At 42.2% G+C, this 13362-nt stretch overlaps 1 protein-coding gene across 2 annotated transcripts in view; it reads left to right on the top strand.

The window, feature by feature from the left end:
- gphna (gephyrin a) overlaps window positions 1–13362 on the top strand; it is a 51052-nt gene that overhangs the window by 23329 nt on the left and 14361 nt on the right. Inside the window, exons 6-11 of one of the 2 annotated variants that reach the window (XM_079531127.1) lie at window positions 2676–2770; window positions 3610–3676; window positions 5040–5387; window positions 6253–6348; window positions 7304–7441; window positions 12928–12970. In XM_079531127.1, the coding sequence (XP_079387253.1) occupies window positions 2676–2770; window positions 3610–3676; window positions 5040–5387; window positions 6253–6348; window positions 7304–7441; window positions 12928–12970 (787 nt within the window). Of the gene's footprint in view, window positions 1–2675; window positions 2771–2811; window positions 2855–3609; window positions 3677–5039; window positions 5388–6252; window positions 6349–7303; window positions 7442–12927; window positions 12971–13362 lie in introns of those variants that run through there. The other variant, XM_079531128.1, reaches the window with a different exon arrangement.

Here is a 13362-nt window from a genome sequence, read left to right on the forward strand (position 1 = left end):
CCTCCAGTTCTTTTTGGTTATGTAACCGTGTGTTAACGAATAAGTTGTTTTGTTACTGTGAAGATGATCAAATAAACTAAACTAAACTAAACTAAACTATGTACTGTACAATGTACTATACTATACTATGTACTGTACAATGTACTATACTATACTATGTACTGTACAATGTACTATACTATACTATGTACTGTACAGTGTACTATAATATACTATGTACTGTACAATGTACTATACTATACTATGTACTGTACAGTGTACTATACTATACTATGTACTGTACAGTGTACTATACTATACTATGTACTGTACAGTGTACTATACTATGTACTGTACAATGTACTATACTATACTATGTACTGTACAGTGTACTATACTATACTATGTACTGTACAGTGTACTATACTATACTATGTACTGTACAATGTACTATACTATACTATGTACTGTACAATGTACTATACTATACTATGTACTGTACAGTGTACTATACTATACTATGTACTGTACAGTGTACTATACTATACTATGTACTGTACAATGTACTATACTATACTATGTACTGTACAGTGTACTATACTATACTATGTACTGTACAATGTACTATACTATACTATGTACTGTACAATGTACTATACTATACTATGTACTGTACAATGTACTATACTATACTATGTACTGTACAGTGTACTATACTATGTACTGTACAATGTACTATACTATACTATGTACTGTACAGTGTACTATACTATACTATGTACTGTACAGTGTACTATACTATACTATGTACTGTACAATGTACTATACTATACTATGTACTGTACAATGTACTATACTATACTATGTACTGTACAGTGTACTATACTATACTATGTACTGTACAATGTACTATACTATACTATGTACTGTACAATGTACTATACTATACTATGTACTGTACAATGTACTATACTATACTATGTACTGTACAATGTACTATACTATACTATGTACTGTACAGTGTACTATACTATACTATGTACTGTACAATGTACTATACTATACTATGTACTGTACAATGTACTATACTATACTATGTACTGTACAATGTACTATACTATACTATGTACTGTACAGTGTACTTTACTATACTATGTACTGTACAATGTACTATACTATACTATGTACTGTACAATGTACTATACTATACTATGTACTGTACAATGTACTATACTATACTATGTACTGTACAATGTACTATACTATACTATGTACTGTACAGTGTACTATACTATGTACTGTACAATGTACTATACTATACTATGTACTGTACAGTGTACTATACTATACTATGTACTGTACAATGTACTATACTATACTATGTACTGTACAATGTACTATACTATACTATGTACTGTACAATGTACTATACTATACTATGTACTGTACAATGTACTATACTATACTATATACTGTACAATGTACTATACTATACTATGTACTGTACAGTGTACTATATTATACTATGTACTGTACAATGTACTATACTATACTATGTACTGTACAATGTACTATACTATACTATGTACTGTACAATGTACTATACTATACTATGTACTGTACAGTGTACTATACTATACTATGTACTGTACAGTGTACTATACTATACTATGTACTGTACAGTGTACTATACTATACTATGTACTGTACAGTGTACTATACTATACTCCATCAGTTTGTGAAAAGTGCCAGGATTGTTAATCTGGGGTTGGACGGTATGTACGTCACGGTCGCATCCCTTGAGGTTTTCAACCTAGACCTAGACAATAGACTCTAAAGACCTAGACCTAGACCTAGACAATAGACTCTAAAGAGCCTATCCTAGACCTAGACAATAGACTCTAAAGAGCCTATCCTAGACCTAGACAATAGACTCTAAAGAGCCTATCCTAGACCTAGACAATAGACTCTAAAGAGCCTATCCTAGACCTAGACAATAGACTCTAAAGAGCCTATCCTAGACCTAGACAATAGACTCTAAAGAGCCTATCCTAGACCTAGACAATAGACTCTAAAGAGCCTATCCTAGACCTAGACAATAGACTCTAAAGAGCCTATCCTAGACCTAGACAATAGACTCTAAAGAGCCTATCCTAGACCTAGACAATAGACTCTAAAGAGCCTATCCTAGACCTAGACAATAGACTCTAAAGAGCCTATCCTAGACCTAGACAATAGACTCTAAAGAGCCTATCCTAGACCTAGACAATAGACTCTAAAGAGCCTATCCTAGACCTAGACAATAGACTCTAAAGAGCCTATCCTAGACCTAGACAATAGACTCTAAAGAGCCTATCCTAGACCTAGACAATAGACTCTAAAGAGCCTATCCTAGACCTAGACAATAGACTCTAAAGAGCCTATCCTAGACCTAGACAATAGACTCTAAAGAGCCTATCCTAGACCTAGACAATAGACTCTAAAGAGCCTATCCTAGACCTAGACAATAGACTCTAAAGAGCCTATCCTAGACCTAGACAATAGACTCTAAAGAGCCTATCCTAGACCTAGACAATAGACTCTAAAGAGCCTATCCTAGACCTAGACAATAGACTCTAAAGAGCCTATTGTATTGTATTAATTGTATTGTATTAATTGTATTCATTGTATTGTATTAATTGTATTGTCTCCTCCAGGCCACCAGGGAGGTGATAGAGAGAGAAGCTCCAGGGATGTCTCTGGCCATGTTGATGGGAAGTCTGAATGTGACTCCTCTGGGGATGCTGTCCAGGTAATAGATTACTATTACTATTACTATTACTATTACCATGTTGATGGGAAGTCTGAATGTGACTCCTCTGGGGATGCTGTCCAGGTAATAGATTACTATTACTATTACTATTACCATGTTGATGGAAGTCTGAATGTGACTCCTCTGGGCATGCTGTCCAGGTAATATAATTATTACCTCCAGTAAGACGCCTGAGGTTGTGTGCACTGGCCATATATGGAGCGTGTCTTGAGTGTACAGGGTTTGATGAGGTCAGATATAACATATGGAATGTCAGGACAGGTCAGCTCCATATATGGAGATCTAAGGGCCGATTCATACTCCTATTTTACCGCTGTTTCGGCGCTGTAGTGCCGACTTTAGGACTGTACCCGCCCCCCCCCGAACCACAAATGACGTCACATTGTAGGCTCTGCAGAGACCAACCCACTTTTATTCGGCTCTAAAATAGGAGTATGAATCGGCCCTAAGGGTGGCAGCGGGGGCAGTGTCAGGGTTTGATGAGGGCCCAGGTAGGGCCGGGCCTTCATTTTGGGGCCTGTTGAGGCTGCATTATACAGGCGAGGGAGTGCGGTCCCGGTGTGCTCTGAGAGCTTCAGAACGCACCCTGTTTTGAGAAAATGGCCGAGGCGGTTAGTAGTACTGTAGTGCACGTTTTACTGTCCTGCCAAAGACAACAACTGACACATTACAACTGTGTGTGCATGCGTGCGTGCGTGCGTGTGCATGCGTGCATGTGTGTGTGTGTGTGTCTGTGTCTGTGTGTGTGTGTCTGTGTCTGTGTCTGTGTCTGTGTGTGCGTGTGCGTGTGCGTGTGTGTGTGTGTGTGTGTGTTCCAGACCAGTGTGTGGGATTCGGGGGAAGACGTTGATCATCAACCTGCCAGGCAGCAAGAAAGGCTCTCAGGTATGACTGGCACGCACGCACGCACGCACGCACGCACGCACGCACGCACGCACGCACGCACGCACGCACGCACTCAGTCATCATCTCAGGTATGACTAACGCTAAGGTTTCATGACATTAATTTCCATTCATTTTTCATTTTTCTTTTAGGTTTTATTAAACCCACACAATCTGACCTTTGACCTCAGTTACACCCACACAATCTGACCTTTGACCTCAGTTACACCCACACAATCTGACCTTTGACCTCAGTTACACCCACACAACCTGACCTTTGACCTCCGTTACACCCACACAACCTGACCATTGAACATTCAGTGGACTTTCGGTGGTCTGGGGTTTTTCTCTCTGTGTTCTGAAGCCTTTTGAGCTGCAATGAAAACAGGCCATCAGGCCTCAACAGTGACATCTGCTGGCAAATCAGAGCACTTGTTTGAGCCTAATTATTCAGAAAACAACAGAGCACAGACGATCTACTGAATGATAAAAGTTTTTTGTGTGAAATTGAGCTCAGAAAACCTACAACAAATAAAATAAATTACAAAAACCTTTTGTTTACGTCACCAGACCTTGTTTACGTCACCAGACCTTGTTTACGTCACCAGACCTTGTTTACGTCACCAGACCTTGTTTACGTCACCAGACCTTGTTTACGTCACCAGACCTTGTTTACGTCACCAGACCTTGCAAATGCAAAATCGCCTTTTTGACCATCAAGGTGTTAAGGACAATCTCGTTTCTACTTTACATGATTACGTGTGTGTGTGTATGTGTGTGTGTGCATCCGTGCGTGCGTGGCGTGGTGTGCGTGTGTGCGTGCGTGCGTGCGTGCGTGCGTACGTGCGTGGCGTGCGTACGTGGCGTGGCGTGCGTGTGTGCGTGCGTGCGTGCGTGCGTGCGTGCGTGCGTGCGTGCGTGCGTGCGTGGCGTGGCGTGCGTGCGTGCGTGCGTGCGTGCGTGCGTGCGTGCGTGCGTGCGTGCGTGCGTGCGTGCGTGCGTGGCGTGCGTACGTGGCGTGCGTGGCGTGGCGTGCGTGCGTGCGTGCGTGCGTGCGTGCGTGGCGTGCGTGCGTGCGTGCGTGCGTGGCGTGGCGTGGCGTGCGTACGTGGCGTGGCGTGCGTGTGTGCGTGGCGTGGCGTGGCGTGCGTGCGTGCGTGCGTGCGTGCGTGCGTGCGTGGCGTGGCGTGGCGTGCGTGCGTGCGTGCGCGCGCGCGTGGCGTGCGTGCGTGCGTGCGTGCGCGCGCGCGTGGCGTGCGTGCGTGCGTGCGTGCGTGCGTGCGTGCGTGCGTGCGTGCGTGCGTGCGTGCGTGCGTGCGTGCGTGCGTGCGTGCGTGCGTGTGTGTGTGCGTGCTAACGTCTCCAGGAGTGTTTCCAGTTCATCCTGCCTGCTCTCCCTCACGCCGTCGACCTCCTGCGAGAAGCGCACGTGAAGGTCAAGTCCGTGCACGCCGCGCTGGAGCAGCTGTCCTCGCCCCCTCCCCCCATGCTGGGCAACGACGTGCACGCACACACACACGCACACGCCCTGGAGGAGCTGGTGGGCAACGACCTCGTGCACGCCCACACGCACACCATGGAGCGCGGCACGCAGTGCGAGGACGAGGACGAGAACAACGGCGAGGAGGCGGAGCCTCACCGCCACGGACACGCCCACCACCACCACCACCACCACGGCTCCTCCCACATCACGGCCGCCGCCATCGCCGCCAAGGTAACCGGACGCTCTGATTGGCTGTTGGAACTCGAAGCGGTCACTTTGATTGGCCATCGTGTGGCACGGTGTTTATTTTGGCTGCACATTTTGATTTTAGTCTTTTGAATAGTTTTCATTTAGTTTTAGTCACATTATAGTCACCTGGAATGCTTTAGTGTTAGTCTAGTTTTAGTCGAATAAATGTCATAAGATTTTAGTCGACTAAATCTACAGTTGATTTAGTCGACTAAAATGTATTTTAGCGGGCCTTGATGGCTTATTTTACACTTGTAGATCTGCTATTTTCAGCATGCAACCAAGTGTAAAATGACTTATACTGGATCTCTTGTCCACTAGTGCCTTCCTAACATTTTAGTCTAGTTTTTATTTGTTGACGAAATTGTCGATATATTTAGTCTTAGTTTTTTTCATCGTGGCTTAGTTTCCATTTAGTTTCCATTTAGTTTCCATTTAGTTTCCATTTAGTTTCCATTTAGTTTCCATTTAGTTTCCATTTAGTGCGTGCGTGCGTGCGTGCGTGTATATTATATTCAAAGATTTGTGCCATATTTTCACGATTTTTCAAAAATAGCAGATCTACAAGCTGAGTGCCGCTTGTAGATCTGCTATTTTTCAACAGCTAAAAGCCCAAAGAAAACATAATTCATCATAAATGTCGTCGTCCAATCATTGCCCTTTCATCTCACTGACACTCATGTGATCACATGTCTTGTGTGTGTGTGTGTGTGTGTGTGTGTGTGTGTGTGTGTGTGTGTGTGTGTGTGTGTGTGTGTGTGTGTGTGTGTGTGTGTGTGTGTGTGTGTGTGTGTGTGTGTGTGTGTGTGTGTGTGTGTGTGTGTGTGTGTGTGTGCGTCTCCATCAGACCAGTCATGCGGTTGTCATGGCTAAGGGGACTCCCTACATGCCTGGCTCCTCCCCCGCCCCGCCCCCCCATTTCACCTGCTCCCATGGCAATCAGGTGAGACACGCCCCCTCTCTACTCCCATTGGTCCATTTCACCAGGTGAGACACGCCCCCGCTCCTCCTCCCTCCTCATTGGTTCATTGTATATCACATGTTCTGTGTGACGTCATGATGTTCATAAAGTTGATCCGTGGTCAAGCCTTCTGATTGGTCCCTGAACGACCAACCAGCAGGCCTTGTTCCGCCTCCTAATCACCGAAACGAAGCCTTTTTAGTGTTGGTGGAAGTCTGTTTATCCTCTCAGCGCCACAGCTTCTCTTTATGTACTTTAGGGTTAGGGTTAGGGTTAGGGTTAGGGTTAGTCTGTTTATCCTCTCAGGGTTAGGGTTAGGGTTAGGGTTAGGGTTAGGGTTAGGGTTAGTCTGTTTATCCTCTCAGGGTTAGGGTTAGGGTTAGGGTTAGGGTTAGGGTTAGTCTGTTTATCTTCTCAGGGTTAGGGTTAGGGTTAGGGTTAGGGTTAGGGTTAGTCTGTTTATCCTCTCAGCGCCACAGCTTCTCTTTATGTACTTTAAGTACTTTATGTACTTTAAGTACTTTATGTACTTTAAGTCTGTTTATCCTCTCAGCGCCACAGCTTCTCTTTATGTACTTTAAGTACTTTATGTACTTTAAGTACTTTATGTACTTTAAGTCTGTTTATCCTCTCAGCGCAACAGCTTCTCTTTATGTACTTTTTGGGCATATAAAATAAAATTACATATTTACATATTTCGTGTGTGTGTGTGTGTGTGTGTGTGTGTGTGTGTGTGTGTGTGTGTGTGTGTGTGTGTGTGTGTGTGTGTGTGTGTGTGTGTGTGTGTGTGTGTGTGTGTGTGTGTGTGTGTGTGTGTGTGTGTGTGTGTGTGCATGCGTGCCCGTGTGGGTGGGTGTGTGTGCGTGCGTGTGTGTGTGTGTGTGTGTGTGTGTGCGCGTGTGTGTGTGCGCGTGTGTGCGCGTGCGTGTGTGTGTAGATTCCAGACTCCATCATCTCTCGAGGCGTTCAGGTGCTTCCTCGTGACTCCGCCTCTCTAAGCTCCACCCCCTCCGAGTCGCCGCGGGCAACGCAGGCCACGTCCCGCCTCTCCACGGCATCCTGCCCCACCCCCAAGGTACACACACGCGCGCTAAAGCGCGGTTCATGAACACGTTTCAGCTCAGTATGGCGGTGTGGCTCTGCTGTGATCTATTACCAACACAGCTCTGATACCACATGTGATATCTCAGATTACCTGTGTATTCTTCACAGCTCTGATACCACATGTGATATCTCAGATTACCTGTGTATTCTTCTTCTTGTTGTAGCACTTTGAGATTTGCTTCAAATGTAAAGTGCGTTATAAATAAAATGTATTATTATTATTATTATTATTATTATCCAAAATGAGTTAATATCACAGGCAGACTCTTCAGTCACTAGAGCATGTCTGAAATAAGTGTCAGAGCTGAAATCGACATGTAAATATGAAATAAATGCTTAAACATGTAGCTATAGGTGTAATGTTAGAGTCCACAGAAGACATGTAAATATGAAATAAATGCTTAAACATGTAGCTAGGTGTAATGTTAGAGTCCACAGAAGACATGTAAATATGAAATAAATGCTTAAACATGTAGCTATGTGTAATGTTAGAGACCACAGAAGACATGTAAATATGAAATAAATGCTTAAACATGTAGCTAGGTGTAATGTTAGAGTCCACAGAAGACATGTAAATATGAAATAAATGCTTAAACATGTAGCTAGGTGTAATGTTAGAGACCACAGAAGACATGTAAATATGAAATAAATGCTTAAACATGTAGCTAGGTGTAATGTTAGAGACCACAGAAGACATGTAAATATGAAATAAATGCTTAAACATGTAGCTAGGTGTAATGTTAGAGTCCACAGAAGACATGTAAATATGAAATACATGCTTAAACATGTAGCTAGGTGTAATGTTAGACCACAGAAGACATGTAAATATGAAATAAATGCTTAAACATGTAGCTATAGGTGTAATGTTAGAGACCACAGAAGACATGTAAATATGAAATAAATGCTTAAACATGTAGCTATAGGTGTAATGTTAGAGTCCACAGAAGACATGTAAATATGACATAAATGCTTAAACATGTAGCTAGGTGTGATGTTAGAGACCACAGAAGACATGTAAATATGAAATAAATGCTTAAACATGTAGCTAGGTGTAATGTTAGAGACCACAGAAGACATGTAAATATGAAATAAATGCTTAAACATGTAGCTAGGTGTAATGTTAGAGTCCACAGAAGACATGTAAATATGAAATACATGCTTAAACATGTAGCTAGGTGTAATGTTAGACCACAGAAGACATGTAAATATGAAATAAATGCTTAAACATGTAGCTATAGGTGTAATGTTAGAGACCACAGAAGACATGTAAATATGAAATAAATGCTTAAACATGTAGCTATAGGTGTAATGTTAGAGTCCACAGAAGACATGTAAATATGACATAAATGCTTAAACATGTAGCTAGGTGTGATGTTAGAGACCACAGAAGACATGTAAATATGAAATAAATGCTTAAACATGTAGCTAGGTGTAATGTTAGAGACCACAGAAGACATGTAAATATGAAATAAATGCTTAAACATGTAGCTAGGTGTGATGTTAGAGACCACAGAAGACATGTAAATATGAAATAAATGCTTAAACATGTAGCTAGGTGTAATGTTAGAGACCACAGAAGACATGTAAATATGAAATAAATGCTTAAACATGTAGCTAGGTGTAATGTTAGAGACCACAGAAGACATGTAAATATGAAATAAATGCTTAAACATGTAGCTAGGTGTAATGTTAGAGACCACAGAAGACATGTAAATATGAAATAAATGCTTAAACATGTAGCTAGGTGTAATGTTAGAGTCCACAGAAGTAGTGATCGACCGATAATCGGCCGTGGCCGATTATCGGCTTCGATATTCATGTTTTTCATTAATATCGGTATCGGTGCTAAAAACAAATAATCGGAAAAAAACGGCCGATTATTATATTTCTCATAAATGCGCAAACATGGTGAAACAACCACTTTCATTGAAAATCCGGTAGAGTACGGTTGTAAGGAGATGTATAGCTGCGTGTCTGACTCTCCCAGTGCTCCACTCCCAGTGGAGTAGTAGACACGGCTCCACTCTGCACTGACGTCTCCTCTCTCACTCACACACACACACACGGAGTCAGAGAGAGGGCCACTGCACTGACTGCAGGCAGGAGAAAGGATTATAGGCTACTAACCTTGTAACCATAAAAAGCTTTGCTGTTTTCATCTTCAATTAACCAAAATAAAATCCACACGTGAGAGGGACAGGGAGCAGTGGTAGAACTACGTTAGCCAAGCTAGCTGCTGCCTGCTAACGCTGCAAACAACAGCTGTAACGCGTTGTCTATTGATTGTGTGTGTGTGTGTGTGTGTGTGTGTGTGTGTGCCAGCCAACTGAAGCACAACTTTTTTTCCCCCCCATCCTGACTAGCCTAATATGATTATTTCATTTTGTCTATATGCAATAACTAACTGCAAGCCAATGAAGAATGAACCAATCAGTAGCATGGCAGTCTTCATTTCTAATTCATATTCATTTAGTTGCCAATAATTTTACTGTTGGCCAGTGTTTTGACTTTTGAGACATATTGTCTTTTATTGCTATAAAATGAATGGTAAAAACAAATTCTACATGCATTAAAAAAGTGGCCAGTGATCTTGAAAGTAGCAAATTTCAGTGGTGGAGTAAAAACAACAAGGTCACATGGCTTTGGAGAGTTTGGGCAGCAGATCTACAAGCTCTCAACATGTCATGATGCAATGTGCTGTGGGCTTGTAGATCACCAATTTTGATAAACTAGAACGGTGCCCATAGGGCCTCTACAGCCCATTGGGCACTGATCTACTTGGAACGATGCAAGTTGGAAATGAATGCCCCACCCAGATATCATCCTTTTATGCCCATATATGGAGTTCTTTGTAAGGCATGCCCAAATAGGGAGTATATGCAGCCAGCTTGTGGAGTTCTGTCTTCTGTGTCAGGCATGCCCAAATATGGAGTGCTGTGAGGTCAGGCCAGGCCAGCTGGCCAGGCCAGCTCCATATGGACGCTGGGCATGGGCCTGGTCAAGAGCCCGGGCAGAGGCCTTTTTGGGGCGGTTCTGGACAATTACACACACACACACACACACACACACACACAAACACTTGGTGCATTCATAGATAGATAGATAGATAGATAGATAGATACAATTATATATATGCTGCTACAGTACATGTTTGCACTTGAATTTAAAAAAAGCTGCATTTGATGGAGGGGGGGGGGGGAGTGTTACTGAAATGATGTTGGTGCTTCTTGCACTTCCTTTTTTATAAGCGATACATATTCTCCAATGCATTTAAAGGAATTCTTGTGTTGGAATTTATGTTACTGTTTTTTTTAACTTAAATTAATATCGGTTCATAATATCGGCTATCGGCTTTTTGATTGTCCACTAATCGGTGATCGGATATATCGGCCAAAAACCATATCGGTCGATCACTACACAGAAGACATGTAAATATGAAATACATGCTTAAACATGTAGCTAGGTGTAATGTTAGACCACAGAAGACATGTAAATATGAAATAAATGCTTAAACATGTAGCTATGTGTAATGTTAGAGACCACAGAAGACATGTAATTATGAAATAAATGCTTAAATATGTAGCTATAGGTGTAATGTTAGAGTCCACAGAAGACATGTAAATATGAAATAAATGCTTAAACATGTAGCTAGGTGTAATGTTAGAGACCACAGAAGACATGTAAATATGAAATAAATGCTTAAACATGTAGCTATGTGTAATGTTAGAGACCACAGAAGACATGTAAATATGAAATAAATGCTTAAACATGTAGCTAGGTGTAAGCTAGGAGTCCACAGAAGTGAACCTTTCAAGCCTGTTTTCTCAACTCGCTGTTTCTCTGCAAGACATTACTCTATAAGCCATAACTCCAAAACTGGTGGTAAAAAAGAAATCAATGACTTAGCGTGGGTCAGAAACGGTCACATATATGAATTAACACTTACAGCACTAGCATTTATTGACAAATCATTAGGCGTGTAACGATATATCGTATATCGATATATATCGATATTAATCCCGACGATATGAATCGATTCATTGAAATAAAAAATTGCGATTTTCAAAAAAAAAAAGAAAAAAAACATATATTTTTTTTAATATATATTTTTAGGGGGGGCTAGTGTGTGATGTGAAATGTGAGCTTTAGTCATATTCCATCATATTCAAGTGCTTTTGGAGAGAAATGATAGTCACTTTCAGTAAAATGATAGTCACTTTCAGTAGTAGAGCACTGTAGAGGGGAGCTGTGTGTGTCTGTGACTGTGCCCAGGTGATGATGGTCGTTGATACTCATCAAGGAAGGCAATTATGTTTCTGCACTGTCAAAAGTAATGCTACTTCTTTCGCAATGTAGTTAAATAAAAAATATCGGGGGAAGATAAATGATATAAAATGAAAACGGTAATTTCTCATTAAAATATGTATATTTAAGACTCGTGAAAAATCGTATCGTGAACCTCATATCGTGATATGAATCGTATCGTGAGTTGAGTGAATCGTATCGTGAGTTGAGTGAATCGTATCGTGAGTTGAGTGAATCGTATCGTGAGTTGAGTGAATCGTTACATGCCTACAAATTATGATATATTTCACGCCAGCAGTCTCTTGTGTACTGATTACAATTGCAGTGGAATGCTTCACATCGTCGGCTCTGTGCCGGCGATGTGAAATAAACCTTGTTTTGACCACAATTGCCATCTGGGACCAGGAATATGACCAGGAATATGACCAGCAATAGGACCAGGAATAGAACCAGGAATAGAACCAGGAATAGGACCAGGAATAGAACCAGGAATAGAACCAGTAATATAACCAGTAATAGGACCAGGAATAGAACCAGGAATAGAACCAGGAATAGGACCAGGAATATGACCAGGAATATGACCAGGAATAGAACCATGAATAGGACCATGAATAGGACCAGGAATATGACCAGGAATCGAACCAGGAATAGGACCAGGAATAGGACCAGGAATAGGACCAGGAATAGAACCAGGAATAGAACCAGGAATAGAACCAGGAATAGGACCAGTAATAGAACCAGGAATAGGACTAGGAATAGAATAGAACCAGGAATAGAACCAGGAATAGAACCAGTAATAGAACCAGGAATAGAACCAGGAATAGAACCAGGAATAGGACCAGGAATAGGACCAGTAATAGGACCAGTAATAGAACCAGGAATAGAACCAGGAATAGGACCAGGAATAGAACCAGGAATAGGACCAGGAATAGGACCAGGAATAGAACCAGGAATAGGACCAGGAATAGAACCAGGAATAGAACCAGGAATAGGACCAGGAATAGGACTAGGAATAGAACCAGGAATAGAACCAGGAATAGAACCAGGAAAAGGAGATACAGGGAAGGAACTATCACTGCTCACACACACTTCAACTCTCTCTCTCTCTCTCTCTCTCTCTCTCTCTCTCTCTCTCTCTCTCTCTCTCTCTAGGTGCAGTCCAGGTGTGGCAGCAATGAGAACATTCTTAGAGCCAGTAAGTGTGTGTGTGTGTGTGTGTGTGCGTGCACTTGTTCCAGGCCACAGTGTAATGTGTGTGTGTGTGTGTGTGTGTGTGTGTGTGTGTGTGTGTGTGTGTGTGTGCGTGTACTGTGTTCCAGGCCACAGTGTTGTGTGTGTGTGTGTGTGTGTGTGTGTGTGTGTGTGTGTGTGTGTGTGTGTGCGTGTACTGTGTCCCAGGCCACAGTGTAATGTGTGTGTGTGTGGCCACAGTGTGGTGGACATCAGTAATGTGTGTGTGTGTGTGTGTGTGTGCGTGCACTGTGTTCCAGGCCACAGTGTAATGTGTGTGTGTGTGCGTGCACTGTGTTCCAGGCCACAGTGTGGTGGACATCAGTAATGTGTGTGTGTGTGTGTGTGTGTGTGTGT

Source organism: Electrona antarctica, assembly GCF_951216825.1.
Source record: "Electrona antarctica genome assembly, contig: scaffold_72, whole genome shotgun sequence".
In the NCBI taxonomy this organism is placed as follows: Eukaryota; Metazoa; Chordata; class Actinopteri; order Myctophiformes; family Myctophidae; genus Electrona; species Electrona antarctica.